At 45.7% G+C, this 25,947-nt stretch overlaps 1 protein-coding gene and 1 long non-coding RNA gene across 3 annotated transcripts; one reads left to right on the forward strand and one right to left on the reverse strand.

The window, feature by feature from the left end:
- The first annotated feature begins 5 nt into the window (after positions 1-5).
- LOC148121874 (uncharacterized) lies at positions 6-9,964 on the forward strand. 2 transcript variants are annotated; one of them, XR_015738138.1, is made up of 3 exons: positions 6-128; positions 1,072-1,160; positions 9,661-9,964. It is a non-coding gene; the product is annotated as an uncharacterized LOC148121874 (long non-coding RNA). The 2 variants fall into 2 exon arrangements; XR_015738139.1 differs by lacking the exon at positions 6-128 and adding an exon at positions 199-307.
- On the reverse strand, positions 6,660-20,264 carry Epcam (epithelial cell adhesion molecule). Its single transcript, XM_087907288.1, has 9 exons — positions 20,096-20,264; positions 16,895-17,002; positions 15,971-16,211; positions 14,329-14,394; positions 13,417-13,480; positions 12,098-12,199; positions 9,761-9,964; positions 7,378-7,422; positions 6,660-7,078 (listed from the first exon to the last, which is right to left on the reverse strand). The coding sequence occupies exons 1-9, from the start codon at positions 20,169-20,171 to the stop codon at positions 7,037-7,039; spliced, it is 948 nt and encodes a 315-aa protein (XP_087763414.1). The 5' UTR covers positions 20,172-20,264; the 3' UTR covers positions 6,660-7,036.
- Positions 20,265-25,947: the final 5,683 nt, after the last annotated feature.

Genomic DNA, 25,947 nt, shown 5'->3' on the forward strand with positions numbered 1-25,947 from the left:
CAGCAGAAACAGCGCGACCCTGCGCCGGCCGGGTCGATTCCCGCCTCCCCTCCCACGCCGCAAGGCCACAGCGGACCCCCACCCCCCACCGGTGGAATTCGTCCAATCAACATGCAGCACTGGACCAGGTGGGTGGGACTCTTACCGCGATAGCCAATCATAAGCGAACGAGGCCTTAGCTTCCCGCGTTCTCTCAGACTCTAGCTCCTGCGCACGCTCGCTAGACCTGGGACTTGCAGCCTTGCAGGCGGGCATCCTTAAACCTCCTTCAGCAGCTATGCTTTAGGTCTGCACAGCAGGTGCCCAGGTGGGTGGGGGACTTGGGTGGGCGGGGTCATCGAGTGACCGGAAACGTGGGAGGGAAACAACAAAGAACTTGTAAACAAAGAACAGCTACTCTTTCTCCTCAACCCAGTCTTGAATATGTAACAAGACACAGTACTTTTTCCTTTTTCGGCAAACTGCCTACCTTAAGATTTCAGGGTGACCAGGTGGTAGTGGCACACGGCTTTAATCTCAGCACCCAGGAGCCAGAGGCAGATAGAGCTCTATGAGTTCGAGGCCAGCCTGTTCTAAAGAGCCAGTTCCAGGACAGCTAAAGCTGTTGTTACACAAAAGGGATAAATAAATAAATAAATAAATAAATAAATAAATAAATAAATAAATAAATAAGATTTCAGGGTTATCCACGACAACCTCCCACTAACGCAGTTTCTCATTTTATACGTCCGTTAACTAATTTATTTTTGGAAGCCAGGTGAGGTGGCAAAAACCCTTAATCCCAGAACTCAGGAGGTAGAGGCGGGCGAATCTCTGAGTTCGAAGCCAGCCTGATCTAACGAATACGAACGAATTCCAGGTCAGCCAGAGCTACACAGAGAAACCCTGAACACACAACAACAACAAGGTGACACTGGAGCACTGGAGAGATGGCTGAGCAGTTTCTCAACCTCCTAGTGCTTTTACAGTTGCCTACCTGAGTTCAGTCCCCAGCACCCATGCAGCTCACTCCAGATTCTCGGGGGGGAGGGGTGTTACATAAGCAATAATTTTTTTTTTTTTAATTTAAAGGAGAAACTCTACCTTGGAAGCAAGCATAGTGACCCATGCCTGAAAGCCCAGCTCTGAGGAGGTGGGAGTAGGAGGAACTAAAGTTCAAGGTGAGAACCTCAACTCAGTACCATCTGTGGATACACAGTCAGCTGCCGGTCTGAGCTCCCCAGACTGTAAATTATCGCTTAGAGGGAGTGAAAGACCCGGATAAATCCAGACCCCTCTAGCAGAAAGAATAGAGCCAAAAAGAATCTAGCAGGGAGAGAAGAGCCAAAAATCTAGGTTAGCTGGTTAAGTGACTGTTCCAGGAACTAGCTGAAGATAAAGTTAGATTATAATCTTGAGAAACGGGGAGTTACCCCCCTTGTAATGATCACTGGTATTTTCGGAATTTTCCAATGATCACTGGTATTTTCGGAATTTTCCAATGACGCCCTCCCTACCTCCTTTGGGTTATGGTTTCTTCCCCTAATATCCCCTCTCCCAGCTACTCGGGGGTCGAACTCCTCTACCCCTGCGTGGGAAATGAGTTTTGGCCCCAGCTGGTTCCTGTCCTGTCAATAAACCTCGTGTGATTGCACCAAGGACAGTCTCTCGTGAGTTCCTGGGGAGTCGTGTTATCCCCAAGACTTGAGTGAGAGTCTCCCCACTCTGAGGGTCTTTCAGGGGAAACCCCTGCAGTGTTATAAATATTCTACAGGGCTAATCAGCCGATCAAGACGTAAGTGATTGCAGACGGCTGAACTGTTGCAGGTCCAGCCTAATCATCCTGGGCTAATCTTGGTCTCCTAGAGAACTGTTTAATGCCCACTTCTGTGTTTACAGCCTTGTGACTGTCAGGTAAAGACTTTGTAAAATGTACAGACCCCTTAGTTTCTACTGACTCGAGACTAAAACTGTCATCCCAGAAGATCTAAGGCCCTGTAAGAGCACCACCCCCTCTGCCGCCCCTCTGCTGTAACTTGCCTACTTGATGTTTAACCAATACATTGGGAAAATGCTTTGATTTATAACTTTCTTTGTTCTGTTTCTGTGAAACTTCCTGAGGGCCATTGAAACGGCTCTGGGTAAAGTTTCTTGTACCAAGCCTGATGACCTAAATTCCATCCCTAGACCTGGGATGGGGTACCCACCAGAGAAGACTACTTGACATGGGTTTAAGTCAATAGAAGGTCTTTATTTGCTAACTGTTGACTACACTGGGTGTTCAGGATCCCAGTGTAGCGGAGCCTTTCTCAGGGTGAGCTTTTAAGCACAAAAACCATGTCCTGGCTTGACATGCTTCAGTTAACAAGAGCAGTTAGGAAGAAGTAGAACTACAGCAGCCAAAAAGCAAGGTTAGTACATTTAGAGATTTTCCCAGAACTCCAGACTTGGATGGATTAGGTCTTTGTTTTCGTTTTGGCAGGTGGTACTGTCTACCTGCTGAATTCTATGGCCTGACTCCTAACAAGGTTTTGTGTAGCCCAGGATGACCTCAAGCTCGGTATATAGCTGAGAATGATGGTGGAGTTTTGATGCCTCCACCTTCCTAGCAGTGAGATTGCAGGCATGAGCCGCCGTGCCTGGCTCTTTCCCAGTGTCTTTCTGACAGCCAGCTGAATTTAGAACTATTAGGCCCCATATGCACTGGAAAACACAGAAGCGGAGATGATCTAACTGCAGACTACCTCCCTGGCCACATTTCCTGGAGCTTGACAATAAGCTTGCCTCTTTCCCCAACACCCATCCGAGGCCTTGAGCTTAGCTTTCCCTGCAGCCTGAAGCTCCTAGACACACTTGACGTGCTCTAGAGCCATCCTCTCCTGGCCTTTCTTATGGAAGCTTCTGGTCATCCATCAATCCTCAGTCCAAATGCCTTCACAGGAAAGCCTACTCCGTTTCCCCACAAGTAATTAGTCTTCTAGTCTTCTTTCTTTCTTCTTTTAAATTTTTTTAAGACAGGGTTTCTCTTTGTAGCTTTGCAGCCTGTCATGGAGCTTGCTCTGTAGATCAGGTTGGCCTCGACCTCACAGAATTTGCCTGTCTCTGTCTGCCTCCCATGTATTGAGATTAAAGTTACTGTTTGTTCGGGGACTTTTTAATTACCATTTCTGATAGATGTTAATAGATATAAAATGAAGAACATTGGCTAGCCTCAGACTCAACATAGAGGTATAGCCTAGACTAACCTTGAATCCCTGCCTGTAGGGCCCGTGGGTCTACCCCTGCCCCCAGGGTTCATCTTGAGGACAGTTTCTGGCCAGCCAACTAAACATCCTATTTGTTCCTGTGCTCCCTCTGTCTTGCCTGGTAGTTAGTTATAGTACCATTGTTTACTCCACCTTGAGCGTGGCAATTTCCCACCTGCTTTCTCCATTGTGCAGAAGCTGGGTAAATAAGGATTTTCCTAAACTTGAATGAATGGCATTCGGCTGGTCTCCTTTCGAATGACCCAGGTCTCTTGTGTGTTCTTTCAATCTCCAGGCCCTTGCCCGACTTGCAAACGGTACAGTACCGAGAGTAATGTAGGAGTTACACCTGCCCTCTTGCCTACTTTCTGAAGTATTGGGATTAGAGGCACGTGTCCACTCTGAAAGGTTGTTTTAACATTTTTTTGCCAATAATATACATATATTAATGGCTAATAAACTCCTTTGTAAGTTGTTACCAATTTCTAATTCAAGCCTGGGCTTTTTTCCCTGTGAAGCTGTGGAATCACTAACAAAACTGTGGCAGTTGGGCAGTGAAGGAGACTTCACTTGGACAAGAATAGTCTAGCCCCTAGCCTGGCATAGTGAATGGCACACACTTATCTCAGCACTCAGGAGACAGAGGCAGGTGGATCTCCAAGGCCAGCCTGAGTTCCAGGACAGCCAGAGCTTATTACACAAAGAAACCCTGTCTCGAAAAACAAAAAAAACAAAACAAAAGTCTACCCTTTTCTGCTCTTGGTTATTCGAACCAAGGCAGGTGGGTGTGGTCACACAGGAAATAATCCCAGCACTTGGTGGGTAGGCAGGCGCAGATGGAGCAGGAGTTCAAGGCCAGCCTCAGCTATGTGTAGAATTTGGGCCCAGCCTGGGCACCAAGAGACCCTATTTCAAAACAAACAAAACCAGAACCCAAGAATGGAGCAGGAGAAAACTCTCAAACCACCTTCTCAATCAACTGGGGGCTGGGAGGTTACAGGTGCGGGTTAAGAGAACCCTAAATGCCTAGCGCTCAAGAGGCTGAGGCAGGGATGTTAGTTAGAGGATAGTCTGGGCCTAACTTGGGACCTTCTCCGAAAGAAAAACAAACCAGCCAAGAGCAAATGGCCCACACCTGTGGTCCTATTGCTCTGGAAGCAAAGACAGGTGAATTGCTGCACGCAAAAATATGGAGTGAAAAATTAGGGGCAAAGGATAGGCTAATGAAGGAAAAGAACATTCATGTGTTTTCCGGGAATGAGAGATTTTTCTTGAAATTGAACACCACCTCTTTTCCCATTGTTTACACAAGGCAAGAGAAAGAATAATATAGTGATTGCAGAGGGATCAGTGAAGACAAATTAGAGGAACGTGGATTTGTGATGGAGAACGACAGTCTAGTAACTTTAAAAAAAATGTAGGTTCTAGAGAATTTGGGGCTTGCTTCTTGTTGACACAACCAACAGATCCTTGCTTTTGCTTTGTGCTAGTGTTTGGTTTTTGAGGGGAGGTAGTCCTGGAGTTTACAGTGTATACCAAAGGGGCTGTAACTTCACAGGGATCATCTTGTTCCATACCACAAATGCTACCTGCCTATGTCACCAGGCCCCACTTGCCATTAAACGGTTGAGAGGAAACAGGCCAGATGTAGCTCAGAGGTGGTACACCTCACTAACACATGCAAGACCTGAGTCCAATCCCAGAAATGAAGACGGGAGGAAGTGAATCCCTGAAGGCTAGTTCTGTGAAACGGTTTGGAACTTAGTATGAAGGTAAGGAAATGGAGATTGTTGACCTGCTGTCTAGGTTGAATGGCAGGTAACTAAGGCAATGGATAGAGTCCTCCAGCAGGAGAAACAAATCCTGGAAACGTTAGTATTCAGAATTGGTAAGTGCAGAAAATAGCCAGGAGACACCAAAGATGACGTATAGACAACATTCTGGGTGGGGAATGTGGCAGATATCACCATGGGACGCCTTGCAGAGGATAAAAACAGAGGATAAAGACACGTTAACCTTAGCTGTAGCTTTGGAATAGAAAGCAATGGGTTAAATAATCTTAAAAAACAGATAAATAAATTTATGACCTGACAATGCTGAAGCACGTATGGGCAGCCTGTATATGTTGGTTCTATTGAACTTGTTCTTGTTGGGTTTCATGGTCTAAGTTGATGAGGACGACTGATCAGGTCTCTTCCTCAAGAGGGCGCCAAATCTTGTTACAGACCGTAGTGAGCCAGCATGTGGTTGCTGGGAATTAACTCAGGAAGAGCCATCAGTGCTGAGCCATATTGTTAAATAATGTACCGATTCCAAATTCGCCCTTTTGGCCGGGTTTGGCAAGTAAACATGGAGCTATGTCAGCAGAGGGCACTAGAGAGGCTCAGCAAGGGAAAAAGGGTTGTTCCTATTCAGATAAGATGCCCTGCGGCAGGTCCGTCATGCAGCCCCTACAGGATGTGTGGCTTCTCTAGCTCTCACAGACAGCAGCTTCTCCAAAACATCTGCTGGTGCAATTTTATAGAATGCCATTTAACTAATTAATTATTATTACTATTTCAGAAAGGGTCGATGGAGAAAGGTAGCTCTCTCGCGGCCCGGCTGGCCTCAAGCTCTCAGAGATTTTGTCTGGGAGTGCCTGAAGGATGCCTGTGGCTTTCAAAGTGGGCACTTCCTGCAGCTTTCTCCCAGGACATCAGCGGGTACCACTGGCTCTGCGGCTGTCGCTGAACTGCTGCAGTCGTGTTCCAAAAAGCTTTGCTTGTGTTTTGTATCATTTTCACATGCTAAGTAGCAGTATGCTGATTTTTTTCTCCGAAGCACCGAAAAGCACAAGTTTTAGTTACTTTTCCCATTGCTATAACAAAAAGACCCAACAAAGCATCATATAGAGGGAAAGGTCCACTTTGGCTCAAGTCCATCACGGTGATAGTAACCAGAGTGGTCAGCAGTGATCACTGCTGCAGCCTGGCTCATTTTCTGTGTGCATACATTCAAGTGAACATTGAACCCAGGGCCTCTCACATGCTAAGCATCTACCATCACTGAACCTCGATATCTCAGCCCTCGGAATGTTACTGGAATGTTACTGATGGTCGGGGTCTCACTGTGTAGCCTGGAACTCTGTATGTCTGCATAGCCTGAGCTGGCCTCAAAACCACAATCATGCCTTAGTCTCCCAAGTGTTGAGATTTAGGCATGAGCCTCAACACATCTTCAGAGTTCATTTCATTCAGATGGGGTCTCAGATAGCCAAGGTCAGCCAGTCCCTAACTGAATACGTAGCAGAGGATACCCCGCAAACCCTAATCCTCTACCATCTACCTCCCAAGGGCAAGAATTAGGTTTGTGTCACTTGACAGTACCAGAGCATTTAAAAGTTTATTATCTAATATATGCATATGCTAGGAAATTTGATTCAAACAAACTTAGAACTCAGTTTTAAAATGTTTTATTTCATTAAAAAAAGTTTATTATGTACAAGACTCAGGTATACAGAAAGGCAGCTTAAATCATCATATTCTCCCGTGGAATGTTTGTGCCACACACTCTCAATATTAAGCATAAATTATTTTAACTATGCAGGCTAAGTTCTGAGCTCCACACTGGACCTGCATATATAAGATATCTGTCTAATTTCAAGATTGGTAATGCCAATGTCAAGCTGCTTGTATTTATGAGTATAGATTTCCCTACTACAAAGATGTGATGGTAACCAGCAGGACAGGAACCCTGTAAAGGTCTTCATCTTGTCCCATGTTTGTACATTTGCCAGTTCTCCTTCTGGTAGTTCCATTCTCAAAGCAGGGCAGTTAGGCATTGAGTTCTCTGTGGATCTCACCCATCTCCTTTATCTGCAACAGAAAGGGAGGAGCATGCAAGAAAACTTAAGTAACTTCCAATTCTCCATTCAGAAAAGTTTTGTTTTTCACCCGCTTTCTCCAGGGTTTCCCTTTGTAGACCTAGACCTGGCTGTCCTGGAACTTGCTCGGTAGACCAGGCTGGCTTTGAACTCAGATATCCACTTGCCTCTGCCTCCCAAATGCTGGGATTAAAGGCATGGGACACCACTGCCCCCCTTTTTTCTTAAGTATCAGGAAGGGGTGGCGACTGCTGCATGACAAACATTGAGCATATCCCGTTGCCCGCTTACCTCAGCCTTCTGATATTTTGCTGATTTTTTCCTTGTAGTAATGATCTGAAAGAAAAACAATTAGTTTTAGAAACTACTACTCAGACCAAAGTGGCCAGAATGAACATCTGTGCTTTGATCCCATGTAAGCACGTGTGTACAAGTTTGGGGCAGGGTGTCTACAAACTGGTCATACAGGACCAATTCTTTGAAGAGCTATATCAATCCCATAAGTACGCTTCTGGAGCAAAAGCTTTTAACTGAGCGCAGATAAAATGTCTCATGTATGCATTTACCTAACCATTCTCCAGAAAATGAACACTCATTGCTTTCTAGATTGTTACAGATAACATAAATATATAGCCCTGAATGTGCTTCTTGGTGTTTGGTTGGCTGGTTGGTTCTTCTGAAACAGGGTCTCATTATGTAGCCCTGTGTGGCCTAGAACTCACTATGGGGACCAGGTTGACCTCGAACTCTGATGCCTCCTCGAGCAGCGCTGAGATTGAAAGCGTGTGCTACCACACTCAGTGAAGCTTCTTTACAATTACACTTCTGTCTATTCTGTGTGTTTATTTGCCAACTGAGTTCCTCATCTTTAAACCATCTAGCCCTACCTATTACCAATTTTTAATGAAAAGGAGGAGGTTGTTGTTTTAAGGCTCTAAAACATAGCTTAGGCTAGCCTAGAACCTTGACCTCATAATCCTCCTGCCTCGGCCACCTTGCTGGAATTATAGGTATATGCCACCATGTCTAGCTTTGTTGCATTTATTTCCATTCTGCGTGTGTGTGGAGGTGGAAGAACAGCGCTCAGGAGTCACCTTGTGACATCAGGGTTAAACTGTCCCCTGACCTGAGCACAAGTGTTCTACCACTGCCAGCCCGGCTGCTGTTCTTTGTAGGTTTCCTCATCAACTTGTAAGAATTCTTTGCATATTATGCATAATATATCCATTTTATTTTGTCAACTTGTAAGAATTCTTTACGTGTTATGCACATATCCATTTTATTTTATGGGTCATAAACATTTCCCCAGCTTATTTCTATTTTTGTTGTGGTTTTTTTGAGACAAAATTTCTTGTGTGGCTCCAACTGTCCTGGAATTCAGAGATCCACCTGCCTCTGTCTCCAGAGTGCCACCATGGCCAGCTATTTTTACTTTTTTACTTTGCAATATCTTTGCCATGAAAATGTGATTTTTTTTTTCTTTTGGTAGATGCCTAAACCATCTTCACTCTCAATCCTCCTGCCTCAGCCTCCTGAGGATCAGGATTGTAGGCATGAGCCACTAAGCCCAGCCCAAGATATTAAAATATTTAATTTTAGTTGGGCATAGAGGAACATTCATACAGTCCCAGGAAAGCAAGATGATCAACCAAACCCAGGAAGTCAGCGCCCACCTAGGCAGACTCTCCTGTCTGGAGAAAACATAACAAAAAACAAAAAGCAGAAGGCGCTGGAGATGACTCGGTGAATAAAGTACTTCTAGGTTTTTTTTTTTTTTAATTTAATTTTATTTTGGGTTTTTTGAGATAGGATTTCTCTGCCTCCCACGTACTGGGATTAAAGGTGTGTGCCACCATCATCTTTCCAGGCCCTGGCCTTAAGTCTTGGTCCTCCTGCCTCAGCTTCTCAAGGACTTGAAACACACAACTATGTCATCATACCCCGCTCAAATTGATTTCTGAATTCTGATATATTGATGGGAACACCTGATGCTAAGCACCCTGAAAGCCCTGGGATAACCTCCCAATGCTGGGATTATGGCCATGTACCCAGTGCAGATTTGCCGTTTATGTAGAATCACTGCTACATGTACTACTTTGATTTTTGTGTTGTTTTGGGGTCAGGCATAGCTCAGTGGTATGGTGATGGCCCGGAACACTTGCAGCCTGAGCTCAGCGCTCCAGCACCACCAAAAACAAAATCAAGTGTTGTGTTGTCCAGCTCTGAACATTCGGGAGCTCTCTGTTTCGCTACTGTGTTCTGGCAGGAGCGCCCAGTTCCTTGCAGAGGACTCAAGGCTATCTATAGCTGCTTGAAGGCAATGGAACTAGGCTGTGAGGTGGTTTATTCTTATGAGTAACCCTTTCTGACTACAGAAGGTGGCCATTGTGTAAAAAAGAACCGGAAATGTAGTACAGCCCTTCACTAATATTTTCAAACATGGATAGTTTTTTTTTTTTCCTTTTTGGTTTTCCGAGACAGGGTTTCTCTGTTTTGCCTGTCCTAGAACTCGCTCTATAGCCCAGGCTGTAGATCTCTGTAGATCACAGAGATCCGCCTGTCTCTCCTCCCCAGACGTGAATGGCACTGTCCAGCAAACATGGCTGTAGTTCTTGGCGATCACCCTCCCCGTAAGAACAACCCTTCAACGAGCCCAGACTGGTTCTGTACTCACCAGCACAACTACCCCCGCGATGATTGCTAATGCCACCACCACAATGACAGCGATGATGCCGGCCGTGAGACCCTGCATTGAGAACTCGGGGGCCTTTTCATCAACATAGAAAATCAGGGTCTGGCCAGGGTCCAGATCAAGCTGTTCGCCATTGACTCTCAGGTCCATTTTCTTAGAAGACTGGAACAAGGATTCCCCTTTCACCTACAACATAGGAAACAATGGAAAACGTTTACAAGGAGCAGCCGTGGGCACCGATAGTTACATGCCAGTTACATGCCAGAGGAAAACTGCCAAGAAGCTTTCCAGTCTTAAGGAGACCCCCTGAGCCAGTGAAATGTTGAGGCGCGTATTTACTCCAGGAATGTCATACACTAAAGTGGAAACGAAGCCTGGTCCCACCCTCCACGCTAGAACGCAGCAGCACCGTTCCTTCTGTCGCTTCATCTCCCATGCCCAAAGAAATATCTGACTGTAATGACTCGCACTGTGGGATCATGTCCTTCCTTTGTAACCCGAAGTCTTAGGAAGCTGAAGCAGGAGGTCTACCCTCTACCATGAATTCTGGGTCGACCTGGGCTGCTGTAAGATTCTGTCTCACACACACTAAAAGGAACAATAAGAAAAACCACAATAAATAAAAACATATACTTATAAATAGTTGGCCTTGAACTTAGTCCTTCTGCCTCAACCTCCAGAGTGCTAGGATTCCAAGAGCCAGGATATAGTGTGCACTATCACCTCTGGCTTTTACATAAATATTTTGAAAACAGAGACTGACTTGGCATCTCAGCAATTAAGGCACTTAAGAGGGCCTGAGTTCAGTTCCCAGCACCCACATCAGACAGGTCCCTGCGTCCACCTGGCCTCTGGTCTGCTGAAGGCAACTGCACCACCGTGCACACAGATACACAGACGCAGAATCTAAAATATCAGTCTTTAAGAAGGAGACTGTCTCCTAGTCTTAGACATGATTAGAATAACAGGTGGGGACGATAGATACCAATGTAGTAACTAACCAAAGAGAAGGCCAGGTGTACAGTTTAGTAGACTGTTTTTCCAGCATACTGGGGTAAACTACATACTGGGTTTAATCCCTAACAGCAGAGCCAGAGGGTAGACACTGGCAGAATGCTTATCTAACCTGTACAGGGTCCAGGATTAAGTCCCAGCATGACATAAACTAGTCATAGTGGTACGTGCTTGTAATCTAGCACTTGGGTCTAATACATCACGGACCCCTGTCTGCCCCCCTTCCCCCTAAGATAGCAGGCATACATTTCCCACCACCTTTGGTTTCTCTATCTCCTGCTAACAGAAACTGCATTTCCTTATCACTGCTGTTCCTAACAAACAACTCGGATGCCTGGCCCCCCTCCCAAACTGGCTTTGAGCTCTGGCCAGACTCCCCAGTTCCTAGGAGAGTTATTGGCCTGCTCCCCATGCCATGCCATCCAGGGTAGATCTCTATTCTTTTATTTTACATTTGCTTTAGGTTTATCTTTATTCTTAATTTAATTTCAGTTGACAGCTGCCTGATATGCTTGCTGGGGATCAAACCCAGGTCCTCTGGAAGAACAATACATGCTCTTAACTGCTAAGCCATCTCTCCAGCCTCATCTAACACCTAATGTTTTTACAAAGTCTGTATATAATGATCTCCCACCCCATGACTTCCGGAATGATGCACTGTCCCTCCAAACACTCCTACCTCAAAGCCCAGTCACAGCCCCCATGATCGCATGGCCCCTCGCCTTGTAGAGCTTGTTTCTGGAAAGCAAATTTCACATCACCTCCCTTCATGAATGGCTACTTCTCTTCTTTCTTTAATAGGGCCCAGTACTTAGGGCACGGAAGCAGGAGGATCAGGAGTCTAAAGCCAGCTCCACAGAGAGCTCAGCAGCCTGGACCGTATGAGAGCCTGTCTCAAGAAGGAACAGACACCAGACATGGTGTGTATGTCTTTAACCCCAACAACACTCGGAAGGCAGAGACCAGCAGATCTCTGTGACTACAAGGATAGCCTAGTCTATATATATCTTTAGTTCCAGGACACCCAGGAGCTATATAGAGAGGCCTGTCTCAAAACAAAACAAAACAAAAACAAACAGGGGCTGAAGAGATGGCTCAGCGATTAAAAGCACTGACTGCGCTTCCAGAGTTCCTGAGTTAATTTCCCAGCAACCACATGGTGTGACTCACAACCATCTGTAATGAGATCTGGCGCCCTCTTCTGGCCTGCAGGCACACATGCAGACAGAACACTGTATATATAATAAAAAAATAATAAATCTTAAAAACCAACAACAATCAGTCATAAACATAGTTTATACTTACATCTTTTTCAAAATAGTAAGCCACATCAGCTATGTCCACATCATCTTGAGTTTTCTGAGAAGAGTTTTGCATCAGATCGATAGTGATAACATTATTCTCATACTGGGGGGAATAAAAAATACAAATTAATATAATTAAAATATATGAAAATTTTGCTCAACAGTCAGAATATTTAGAATTTGATCTTCCATAATCTATACCCACAAGGAGCTCTTTTCATTGGTGAATAATTAAATGTATCACTGGTAATTTAAAAAAAACAATCTTTGAGAGAGGTCTTCCAATCTATCTTAAGAGAATAAAATAGCAATACAAACAATTTTTTTAAGAGTTAAGGAAAGGCTAACTGGGTAGGATGGTTAGCTGTCACCGTCAACTAGAACAAACATTTGAGTCACTTGAGAAGACAGTCCCAATGAGGGACTGTCTAGATCGGGTTGGTTGTAGGCTAGTCTATGGGGATTATCTTCATTATGTTAACTGACTGTGGGCTGTATCATGTCATGGGCTGCAGCCTGGACTGAATGAAAAGAAAGGGAAAGAGGTGGCCAAGGCGTGCATGTTTTCATTCTCTCTGCTCTTGACTGTGGACGGGGCTGGCTGCTGCATTCCTCCTGCACTGACTTCCCCGCTGAAATAAACCCTTTGGGGGCTGGAGACATGGCTCAGCAGCTAATAGCACTTGTTCTTCCTAGCTGCTAACCATCTGTAACACCAACTCTTTTTCTGAACTCCTGGGACACTGAGCAAACACGTGGTGCACATGGTACACATACATACACACATACAGGCACAACACACAAACACATGTAAAATAAACATAAAAATAAAATAAATAAACCTTTTCTCCCTAACTTGCTTTGTTCAGGGTATTTTATCAGAGCAACAGGAAAGGAAAGCAAGACACTGGGTAAGGACAGCCCATGGCAGTATATGCTGAGGCAGTTACCCCCAAGGACAGCACACTTCATGCGTAGTTGAGACAGTACAGGTTCTCAGGGGCAGTTGAGGCTTTCAAAGTCTATGGAAGGAAGACAACTTGGCTTCCATATTACGTGCCCAGGATTTAAACTGTTGCTAAAATCCATTTAGCTACCATTGAAAAATCACTGGCTGTCTCAGGGGGTGGCACACACCTTCAACAGCACTCAGAGGCACAGGCAGGAGGATCTCTGATTTCCAGGACAGCAAAGGGCTGCACAGAGAAACCCTATGGGGAGGGGGAGCAGGTTTATACCCAAACCATACTAACCTACCAACTTGCTGCTAAAGCTAACTTATTAACCAAGAAACAAAACCAACCAAACAAACAAACTTACCAGAATATTTTTGATAAATGTTGGATTCAGTTTGTATCGAGATGTAAACGTATCCTGAAGTGCACTGCAAATAATTTAAAAGTTTCTTTAGGGAAAAAAATTGTAACACATAATAGAACCTCTACTTTTTAGGCAGATAGACAAGAACTGGAAAGGGAGACTCTGCTTTGGTTTCCTGGCCGCCCATACCCAAATAATCACACAGAAACTATATCAGTTCCAACACTGTTTGGCCAATGGTTCATACATATTTCTAACTAGCTCTTACACCTTAAATTAACCCATTCCTACTCTTTTGTATTTTACCACAAGGCTCACAGTTTGTTACCTCTTGCTTCTTGGGCAGCTACATGGTATCTCCCTGACTCTGCCTACTCTCTTCCCTCCTGGCTTTACTCTGCTATGCCATTGGCCCAAATAGCTTTATTCCTCAACCAATATTAGCAACACATATACAGAAGGACATGCCACATCAAAAGACTGTTATCATTACTATTTTTTTTTCTTAAGAGATGATCTTACTGTGTATCCCTGGCTGACCTGGAACTTGCTATATAGACCAGGCTGGCTTTAAGCTCAGAGACCTGATTGTCCCTGCCTCTGGATGAAAGGTGTGCAACAGTGGCTAGGCTGTATAATTTTAATATCATTTTCCAACTATCATAGTGGTAAATGGTTTGCGCCAGCACCAGCCGTTGATCCTAGAGCTGCTGAGTGTCAGTTTGAGCTTCACAATGGAGAAAGCTGGCAGACACGGCTTGTAAAGGAACAAAGGACATCATGATTTCCTGACATGAGTACTGAGAAAGACACATGTCACTTATGTGGTTTTCTGTCAAGGGCATAATATGTACTATGTATGTAATTACCGTCCAGGTGCATAAATAAACTAGCATATATGTAAGTACTTACGTCTTCAGACTCTCAAGGTTATAAGGGTTTTCTCTTTCTTTGTGTTTTATTTCAATGATGATCCAGCTGTAGGACAAAATGGTTGACAGTCTTTAACTCATCCTTTTATGCTGTTTTCCAAAGAGGCAAATATTTAAATCCCAAAATAGAATTAGAGCTAACAGAACAAATAAAGTGTTGTGGTAAATATACTTCACACATCCTTTACAGAGAACACACCCAGAAGGAACCGCCCTTTCTTTTCTTTTCTCTTTTTTTTTTGGGGGGGGGGGTAGGGGGACGCGGGAAGGCTGGTTTTCAAGATACAGTTTCTTTCTCTGTAGCTTTGAGGCCTGTCCTGGAACTAGCTCTGTAGACTAGGCTGGCCTCGAACTCACAGAGATCTGCCTGCCTCTGCCTCACAAATGCTGGGGATTAAAGGCGTGTCCCGCCACCATCCAGCAAGTAACACCCTTTCTAATATTGACCTGCTGGTGACAATGACTAGACGTGAGGTCAACTGAAGTCAAGGCTAAGCTAGCCATGCTGGCCCTGTTCCAGAGAAAAGACAAAACGGATGGGCATGGTGGTGCCAGCCGGCACTGTGGAGGCAGAGGCAAGAGATGACCCAGATTCAAGGCAAGCCAAGATCCTAACATGAAACCATATCAAAAAGAAATGGGGGTGGGAGGTGGGGCGGGGGGAGAGAAAGAGAGAGCACAGAAAGAGACAGAAACAACAGACCACAAGGTCCCAAAAGTCGGAAGAAACAAAGTGCAGACTTTGGGCCTGCCGCCTTTCCAGTTGCTTGTCCCTTCCAATAGTCTTTTCTGCTTAAGAAAGCTTGAGTGGGTTCCGTTTGTTTTCATTGGACTCTCCTATCCCCTCCACCGTGCTAAGGTTCACCTTCAGCTTTTCTACCACGTCTGTCTCCGGCCCAAACACAATAAATGAGGAAATACAGTTTAAGTCATTTATATTCACTTAACACTAATCCAACTTCAAAATGCGGGACAGAGGTTGAACGGCAAATGGCATCAGTACGCTAACATCTCTGTAAACCCTAAGAGCCACCTATCTACAGAGAGAATTCATAAACCGGTTCTGGACACAACGTCAAACTGAAGAACAGCTACCGTTTCATGTGCATTAGGGAAAACCTTAAAGTCACATCAGGCCAAAGATTATTTCATGCGCCCTTCCATTTTCTCACACTTAATTACTGCCCAAGATAAGCTTCAGGCATCAGATGATTTCCACAAAATAACACGGTTGGTCCAGCGCCAATAAAATTAGCACAACTGGATTAGGGCCAATAAAACTCAACTCAAAACTGGTGGCACCAGTTTTATGAGGAATGGGACAGGACGGACACACTTATCACTCTACACCCTTTCCCTCTTTCTTGCTATGTTTGAGAGAGGATCTCAGCTCCCCCAGAGTACCCTCAGACTCACTATGTAGACAAGGCTAGCCCTGAACTCTTCACCCTCCTGCCCCCACCTCCAGAGCGCAGGGTTTACAGGTGTTTGTGACCATGCCAGCTTTTCCTAGCTTTTTTTTTTTTTTGGAATTCCAAACCACACAATCTTATTTCATATTCCAACCTAGATTCAATTAAACAAGTGTGAACAGCATGCTAACAACAAGAAAAACCACTCACTAGGTCCTCACTCGCTCGGAACACGTTATTTCCGTGTCTTTGTCGGTTCTGCGGACCCCTGCGGTGTTCACGCACCAGCACGTGGCGGTGCCATTGCACTGCTTGGCTTTAAAGAGCCCTTGCTCATCACAGTCGGGATCGTAGATGCCATCGTTGTTCTGGATCGCCCCCTCAGGTTTCAGCCTTCTCCCAGACTTGCTGTGAGTCATTTCCGCCTTCATCACCAAACATTTGGATGCCACTGAAAAGAAAACGTAACGTCGAACTGAAAAGTAACTACGATTTCACGTGCACATGGGGAAAACGTTTTAATTTAATGTCATAATCCCAGGCCAAAAATTATTTCACGATCCCTTCCGTTTTCCCACACTCAAATTTACTTGCTGGAAATAAGAACCTTGAGTCGGATAATTTCAACAAAATAACACAGTTGGATTAGAGTCAGTAAAACTGAGCTCAAGGGCTGGAGAGAAAGCTTAGCGGTCAAAAGCACTGACTGCTCTTCCACAGGTCCCTAGTTCAATTCCCAGCAAACACAAGGTGGCTCAACCACCTGTAATGAGACCTGGCGCCCTCTTCTGGCCTGCAGGGACATATGCAGGCAGAACACTGTATACATAATAAATCTTTAAAAACAAAACAAAAAACTTTAAGGTGCCTCAATTTAGAAAGTATTATCAAGATTAAACGTCCAGGCAATAAGAATCTTTTACTCGGGGCTGGAGAGATGGCTCAGTGGTTAAGAGCACTGACTGCTTTTCCAGAGGACCCGGGTTCAATTCCCAGCACCCACATGGCAGCACACAACTGTCTAAAGATCTAGTTGCAGGGGATCTAACACCTTCACACCAATGTACATAAAAAATAATGTTAAATAAACCATAAAAAGTATATTAAAAAAGAAAAAAAGAATCTTTTACTCACATTTGGAGCACACGACAGTATTCGTTGTGCCAAGGGACTTACACTCGCATTCTCCTCTTTCATTCAAAAAGCAGCTTGTCCCCAGCTTGTAGTTGTCACAGACACACTCTAGAAAATGTAAAGATTTAGTTTAAAATGAGCTACAACCCTCAACTCAGTCAATCATGCCTTTAGGAAGTGGGTCTGGGCCAGGTGTGAGGAGCACACCTTCACTTCAGCACTCGGGAAGCAGAGGCAGGAGGTTCTCTGAGTTTAAGGCCAACCTGGTCTACAGAGCAAGTTTCAGGACAGCCAGGGCTACACTGAGAAACCCCGTCTCCAAATAAACAAGCAAACGGACAAGAGGAGGAGGAAGAGGTGGACCTGGGGCTGGTGATGAGATGGCTCTGGTGCCTGCCATCAAGCCGGATGAGCCAAGGTCAACCTCTAAGCCCACATGGTGGAGAGAACAGTTAAACTCTAAGTGCTTGCGTGTCTACGCTCCCCAGTCTGTGACGCTAGAATGTCTAACCTTTGTATTCCTACTTCCACTTTTTTTGTATGTTGGGTTTTTTGAGGGGAGCAGCGTGAATTAAGATTTATTGGGGGGGGGAACTTGCACACCTTTACTTTCAGCATTTGGGAGGAAGAGGCAGGCAGATCTCTTTGAGTTCGAGGTCAGCCTGGTCTATAGAGCGAGTTTCAGGGCAGCCTGGGCTACACAGAGAAAGCCTGTCTCAAAAAACAAACAAACAAAAAAACCCAAGAAAACCTAAGGAAATGTGACCAAGACTGGGAAGAGCCCCAAGGGAGGAATAATTTGGGGCAATGTTGAGGATAAAGCCAGGGGCCCCACTCATACTAACTAAACCCCTCCCAATGAGCTACACCCTTGGCCTGATTTCATTATTATTGAGATAGCCCAGGTCAAACCCAAGATTCTCTCCTTTAAATGTATTACATTTATTAACTTATTGGGAGCAGGGATACCCTGTGGTATATTACAGAGGTCAGAGGATAAACTCTGGTCTGCAGGCTGATCCACGGCACCTTCATTCACTGTCCCCAAACTAGAGCACCCTCGGCCTCCTGAGTGCTAGGAAGAGAGGCGTTGGTTACTACCCATGGACAAGTTTGTTGTTGCTGGATTTCTTTTTATTTTTTAATTATTTTGTTTTTGAGGCAGAGCCTTGCTTACGAAACCCAGGCTAGCCTCAAGCTCACAAGCGTCCTGCTTCAGCCTCTTAAGGACTGGGATCACACCCATGCACCACTATAGCTGGTTCATCTGTTTCTGACTATGCAGTCCTGGCTGGCCTGGAACTCTTTCTGTAGACCAGGCCTTCTTCAACCCTTCTAGGCTTGCTTTGTACCACCGGCCCAGCCAGAAGCAAAGCTTTAAATACAGCGCTCTAAAGATCTTATCAGCCTTGCTTTTGCAATACAGGTCTTTTGTTTTTTAAAGCTACCGTTTACCTATTTACTTTGTGCATTTAGCTATATATTTTGCGTGTGCACACACATACACACACATGCCACAGTTCAAATGTGGAAGTCAGGTTGACTTGGGGAGTCTGTTCTCCCCTTCTGCCTGTGGGTCCTGGGGATCTAACTCAGGAGTAATTTTACTCACTGAGCCATTTTAATGGCTCGGTCGTTTAAAAAAAAAAGTTTGCCTTCCTTCTTCTCCCAGCAACACCCTCCCATTCTGGAAGTGTCTAATTCTACCGCCCAGGCTCACTACTGCCCTCTGGCCTCAGCTTTGCAAGTGCTGGTCTTAGGACTGAAGCTTCCTTTCAGTGTCTTCCTACTTTCCTTACACCGGGATCTACTCGTTCCTTTAACTTTTCAGTTCCAAGTCTGAGATCTATGGACCCTCCCCTTTTATCCCTCCCTTACCCAGTTTTCTTAAGGAAAGCCTGCCTTGGGGCCCAGTAGGTTTCTATTCAATCTTTTCTTCATTAAACAGGGTCTCCTATAGCCAGGCTAGACCCCAACACCTTGCCAGGCTAAAGATGACCTTGAACTGCTGATGCTCCTGCTTCCCCCTTCTGAAGTGCTAGGGGTTACAGGTACACACCTGGGGTGTTAGGAAATCAAGCCCAGGGTCTGCTAAGCCCGTACTCTATGCCCAGTCCTCAATCTACAATTTAGTCCCAGATTGAAGTTAGAAAAATATATATTGATTAAACCGTGTTACTTAAAGTGTGATTAGTGAATCTAGGCCACCTCTGTTGGTAGAGAATGAAATCCTTTTCAGGAAACAAAGCTAAACTACATTTAACTTAAAAACTGAGGAAGAAACCAAAGGGAGAATTCTTTCCAGCGTGTTTTGTTCAGTTGTCTCCGTTTCCAGACACCATTTTAGAAATAAATCATAAGTCACGGTCAGCTCTATAGTAAGAACAACTAGGATCAGACTCCATGTCCTCCTCTCTACAGATCGTCCGCTCACAGTTTAAGTGCAGTCCGTAAGGAATAAAGAAAGCGAGGGCAACGCGGAAGCTCAGGAGATAAAGGCCCATGACCAACTGAATTAGGGCCCTAGGAACGACGTGGTGGAAGGAACTGGCTCCCAAATAGTCTGACTCCATGCGCGCAAACACACACACATAAAAGACAAAAGGAAGTAAAAAAACTTCCTTTATGAATGCTGGATCACGATACAAATCCACTTGTATTCCGAAACCACGAATATGCACAATTTTTAACGAGGAATTCTTAAGAGTGGAAAGATTTTGGCATTTTTTAAAAAGGTTCTTACAGTTTATATCTATCCTCCCTACAGTAAACATGGCATTAGTCATGATTCTTAGAAAAGGAAAATCACACCTCCGGCAGGTAAGTCCCAGCAGGCCCGCCTCCGACGCGCAGGTGCATAGCGGCCTCTGGGGAGCTACCTGTCCCCTCCCGGGGCCCACATCCGGGGACTGCTGCAGGTACGGGAGGAAGGAGGGAGAACCGGCGGGTCGCAGCGACAAAGGCCCGCGCTTTGGGACCTGGAACCCCAAGTTGGAGCCGCTAGATCCCGGGCCACCGGTGGCCGCTCCGTCACCCTGGCCCCAGGTCCCAGGTCCCCGCTTGGTACCCCGCAGCTCTGCCTCATCCGAGCCTACGTCCGGCCCGAGCCGTCGGGTCTCGGGGACACCCGGAGGTCCCCTCCCCATCCCCGGCCCGACAGGACCCCCACACCTCCGCTGCAGGTCCCCGCCTCACAGTTACCTTGCTGAGCCGCGACCAGCGTCGCCGTGACCACCGCGAGCAGGAGCCCGAAGGCTCGGGCCTGGGGGGGCGCCATGCTGCGCGCGAAGCGGCGGGGACTCGCGGGGGCTGCGGCACGGAAAGGCTCCGGGGACAGACGCGCTGCGCTGCGCAGCGGCCGACGGACTGAGCGCTCTGGGCGCGCGGCGGGGCGGGGAGCCACCTGCGGACTTGCTGCCCCCGGGCCCCGCCCCGCGGTGAATCATCCGCCCCGCTCCCCGCCTCTCTCGCCAGGTGTGAGCCGCCCGGGCGACCCAGCGTGGGACGCGAGGCGGGGACAAGCCCGGGTACCCTGAAAGGACCGGATGTCGCGGACAGGATGACGAGACTGGACGTGAAGTCGAACGAGATACCAAGTCAAACCTAGAGCTTCCCGGACCAAAAGACAATAATAACGAACACTGCCTTGTCTTTGTGCTACGCCTGGCAGTTTGCTTTCCAGGACTTATTCAAACTCTTTTAAAGTACGTGTTATGTGCACGAGTGTTTTGCCCACATGTGTGCGCACCACGTGCTTGCCTGGTGCCCGCGGAAGTCAGAAGAGGGCTCAGAATCCCCAGGAACTGGAATTAAGGATGGCTGCGAGCCACCTTGTGAGTACCTGGAGTGGAACGGGGTCATCTGCTAGAGCAAAAGTGCTCTTAACCGCCTAGCCATCTCTCCAGCCCGAAGAAACTAAAAGTTTAGTTCTTGAAACTAAAGTGCTTCAGTTTTTATTATTATACATTTAAAATTGTTTCTTTTATGGTTTGAAATTATGATAGAATTACGTCGTTTCCCCCTTTTTGTCCCTCCCTCAAGCCCTACCATATACCCCTCCTTGCTCTCTTTCAGAGTGGCCTCCTATACGTATTAAAAAGAACAGTGTTGATAAATCAATTTTTTTCAAAAATTTAGGGAACGTCTTAGAAACAAAGGACAGTTTATTTCATTAGAAATTAATTCAGAGACATTTTAAGACTCTTTTTACAGTCTTAAAATAATTGTAATGACCTGACGATTTTATTAACTGTCGAAGTGCTAATATGTGAACTGAAGTTGGGAGAGTGAATGCCTGGGATCTTGCACAAGACCTGAGTTTGCTCCTCAGCGCCCATATGATGGCTCACAGCCCTCTTTCCTCTTTCCAGGGGACTGGTTGCCCTTTTCCGACCTCTGCCAGTACTGCGTGCAGTTACCCTCAGGCAAACACATACACATACCAAAATACATAGTTTTTAAAACACTAATATATTTGTGAGATTTCATAGCCAAATATAGTCCTAAAATCATTCTCAAAATTCAAATTTCTTTTCTAATAAAGTAGAATTGAAAATGTATGGGGGTTTTTTAGATTTACTAATTTTTTTGTGTGTATGAGTGTTTTTCCTGCAAGGATCTATGTGTATCACCAGTGTGCCTAGTGCCCACAGAAGTAAGAAGACATCAGAGATCCTCTGGAACTAGAGTTACAGCCGGCTGTGAAATTGAGAGCAACAATTTCTCTTAGCAACTGAGCCATCTCAGCCCCACCCCGCCCCGCCTCATTTTTTTGAGATAGGGTCTCTTTGTAGCCAGCCCTGGCTTTCCTTTAGTAACTCCCAGCTATCCTCCTTCCTCGGCCGGTAATCCATTTACCTCTGATAGGAGTAAAGGATGTTGTTTTCATGATAGGAGTATATATAGTCCCGTGGCAGCTCACTATGCGGCCAAGGATAACCTTCAGCTTTTGATGCTCCTGCATCCACTCCCCAAGTGCTGGGAGCACAGGTGTACACCATCCTTAGCCTCCTAGGAGCGTTCTTACCGATCTCTTCCAGAATGAGAATGCCTTAGGGGCAGGCAGGATGGCTCAGTGGATTAAAAACTTGCTGCTAGGGGTCTTGATCGGCTTCATTTTTCTCTGCCAAAGATTTTTAAAGGTAGAAAAAAATCTAGGGAAAGATGGGAAGCATCAGGGGAAGATCTCAAACACGACAGAATCAGGCATGGGAGTAAAAGGCTTTTATTAGGGAAGAGGAAACAGAGAGACAGAGAGAGAGAGAGAGAGAGAGAGAGAAAACACAGAAAGAAAGAGCATCCGCAAAGTCGAGAAGAACTGGAAAGCCCCAAAGTCCTACTCCTCCTCCGGGCTGGGTTGTAAGGGTCTTTGGGGAGGTCCTCATCCCCTAATTTGGGGTTGGTCAGTTTGAACAAAGACGGTGAGGCTGATAGGCTCACAACTTTGGGGCAAACTGTCCAGATCCTGTCTTGAACTCGTCAAACCGGTCCGCCAGCAGGGGGGCCTACTGGCGGGAGGAAAAGGAAGCCAGGCCTCTGGTGGCTGCCTGGCTTTTGTCTCAGTTCGGGAAGGTGAGGAAAAAGCCGGAAGTTTGACATCTTCATCCTCAATTTATGGCCCCTCCCTAAATGTCTGTGGATCAAAGATCTTCTAACTCCTAGTTCCTCACTGAGACCCGATGACCTAAATTCAGGCCCTGGGACCACCAGGTAGGACAGAGACAATCCGCATTAGTCAATTCTTTGATCCATGTGTCTGAAAAGTTGCTGTACCCCGATAAGCCTCTCCACAGATGCAACAATCCAAATCAGATCAAATCAAACCGAATTAGAAAGAGCCCAGGTTTAAAGGATACAACACTCCAGGGTGATTTTAAAACCCTCCAGAGAGGAGACAGAAAGGAAGGCCTGTCTATTTTTGGGAGTACAGTTTAACTACACTGTGGGCGTGGTCTTGAGCATCTCTGGGGGAGGGGTCATCATTTGGTGGGCTTTCTGAGATGTGACAGGGTTTGGAGAGAGATGGGGAGGAGGCTTGGGGTGGAGCATCCACGAGAACATTCTGGGTATAGGAAGGCCTAGGTTGGGATGCAGCTTCCACCAGTACAGGTTTCGCAGAAAGTATTAGACTAGATATCTCTGCATAGAGCACAGATAAAATTTTGAATGCAAAATTGTTTATAGCATTTCAAGGAGACTCCAACTCAGAAGCTGAACACATTCCCAGCCCTCTGGGGATGTGCATCACTTAGAAAGGTGTTTGTCTAGCATGCTTGAAGCTCTGCATTTGAAACCCTGGGTTTGGCCTCCAGCATTTCACAGCCTGGGCTTGGTGGCCCTGGGAAGAGTCAGAAGGTCATCCTCAGCTAGTTTATGCTGTTGGAGCCCAGCCTGGGCTATCTGAGACTCTGCCTCAAAAAAGAAAGCAAAACTGGGCTTGATAGCACAGGTCTTTAATTCCAGCACCCAGAAGGCAGAGGCTGGTGAGTCTCTGAATTTGTGGCCAGCCTGAGCTACACATTAAGCTCCAGGACAACCTGGACTACCTAGGGGGATCCTGTCTCAAAAACAACCAAGCAAAAGGCAGAGGCATTCACCTCCCATGAAGGGTTATGTGGTGAGTCCCTCCCTTTGCCACTGATGTTTGAGAAAGGATTGAACAGGTGACAACTTGCTTTATGTTGTTGCTGTTTGCTTTGTGAGACAGTTTCTTACTTTTATTAATATTTCATTTATTTTTATTTTATGTGTATGGGTGTTTTGCCGGCATGTGTGTCTGTACACCATACGTATGCAGTGCCTGCAAAGGCCAAAAGAGAGCATCAGATCCTCTGGAACTGGAGTTATAGACAGTTGTGAACTGCCATGTGGGTGCTAGGAACTGAACCTGGGTCTTCTGTGCTCTTAAGCACTGAGCCATCTCCCCAGCCCCAAGGAAGTGTCTTATGTATGGAAACTGCACTCAAATTCACTATGTAGTCCTCCTCCTCTTCCTCCCGGGTACTGGAATGCAAGTATGCGCCACAGTGCCTTTCTACTAAAGTATTTAGCAGCAGAGGAAACAGTGAGGGGATGAGGAGGGATGGAAGTTGTTTCCATAACCAGAAGTGATACAGACAGACAGACAGACAACTGAAAGTTTTCATTCTCATTGTTGACATCTTACAAAACCATGCTGCTCTATCAAAACTAAGACGTTAGCATTGGTGCAGTATTACTTACTAAACTATAGATTTTATTTAGACTTTCCCAACTTTTTTTTTAACTATTTTTTCCCCCTATCCCCACATTAAAGTAACAATAAAGGCCCTTTTAGGGGAAACTTCTGGTCAAGAGAATCAGTGATCCAGATAGAGACCTACTATTACAATTGTGCTGGGCCAATAGCCTGGCCCAGAGATCACCTTTAGGAAGAGGGGGTTCACCTTAAGTATGGCTAAATAGAAAGGTGGAATGTTTAGTCCTTTAATGAGATATTGTACATTACTTCCCAGATTCTGTCTCCCTAGTCCAGTCCTTACTAGCCAAGTCACCATGAGGTTCTGCTGGGTCAACGGTGTAATTTTTTCTTTTTCTCTTTCTGTTGCTGGTCTGAGCCTAAGTATGCTTTTCATGAGACCTGGAACTTCCTTATTTTCCACATCATGTGCTGCCAACTTCCATGTAGCTGACCCCTATGCTGGATTGACTCAGGAGGCATTGTTTTTCCATTTCTCTCCTCCAACTCCTCCATGGAAAGCTGCCAAGATTTATAGCTAGCCTGCCCTAGGATATTTTTCTTTTAAACTCTAATAAAAGTGTCCTTGAGCTTCTGGTTGAATTCATTCTTAAATTCTTTGGTTAGTGAGTCTAAGAACCCTGAGGGGATCCCAATCTCCCCTGTATCAAGACCAATCCCGAATCCCATCTTGCACTGTCCTTTGTTGTTGCTTGTTTTTTGAGATAGGTCTCAGGTAACACACACCAACTATAAATTTACTGTGTAGCCAAGGATAACCTTGAACTCTTGAATATCTTGCCTCTGGCTGGCAAGTACTAAGATTACAGACATAACATACCACACCTGATTGTAGCATAAATTCTAATTTTTCTTAAACACCTGGAGTCAGCTGGGCAGCGGTGGCGCATACCTTTAATCCCAGCACTTGGGAGGCAGAGGCAGGCGGATCTCTGTGAGTTCGAGACCAGCCTGGTCTACAAGAGCTAGTTCCAGGACAGGCTCTAAAGCTACAGAGAAACCCTGTCTCGAAAAACAAAACAAAACAAAAAAAGCTTGGAGTCAAATATTGGGGGGTGAAGGCTGAGAGTCCAGAGAAGCAGTGCAGCCAGCCACTAGAGAGACCTTCTACCTCTACCAAATCCTTCTACTGAAGAGGATATCCTGTCTATACAAACCTCAGACTGCATCTGTGGTCACCAAACCTCAGACTGCAATGAGCTCCTGTCTCCTCCCACGTTATATTCCTCTCTCTGCTCAGTCATATCCCTTCCTGTCTCTACTTCCCAAGTATTGGCATTAAAGATGTGAGCCACTATTACCTGGTTTCTCTTTGAGACTGGATCAATTTTGTGTAGCGCAGATTGGTGATGAACTAATAGAGATATGTCTGACTTTTTCTCCTGAGTCCTGGGAATAAATGTGTGAGCCACCACTGCCTGTCCTCTAGTGTCTTAGCTCTGCCCTCTGATCTTCAGGCAAACTTTATTTGTTAGAACACAAACAAAATATCACTGCACCTGACCTTGGTAATTTTGGGGGAGTTGTTTGATTGGTTAGAGTTTGGATTTTTTTCAAGACAGGGTTTCTCTGACTCTCCTGAAACTCACTTTGTAGACCAGGCTAGCCTTGAATTCACAAAAATATGCTGCCTCTACCTCTAGAGTGCTGGGATTAAAGGCGTTTGTTTAGTTTTGTTTTGGTGAGGGATCTCACTGTACCAAGTTGAACTCAACTCCTGGCAACCTTCCTACCTCAGCCTCCTAATTGTTGGCATTAGAAGCAAGAACCACCTTGCCTCCTACCTGTGACCTGAAACTGTGCTGAAGAGTGAACC

Source organism: Myodes glareolus, chromosome 6, assembly GCF_982192425.1.
Source record: "Myodes glareolus chromosome 6, mMyoGla1.1, whole genome shotgun sequence".
Classification (NCBI taxonomy): Eukaryota; Metazoa; Chordata; class Mammalia; order Rodentia; family Cricetidae; genus Myodes; species Myodes glareolus.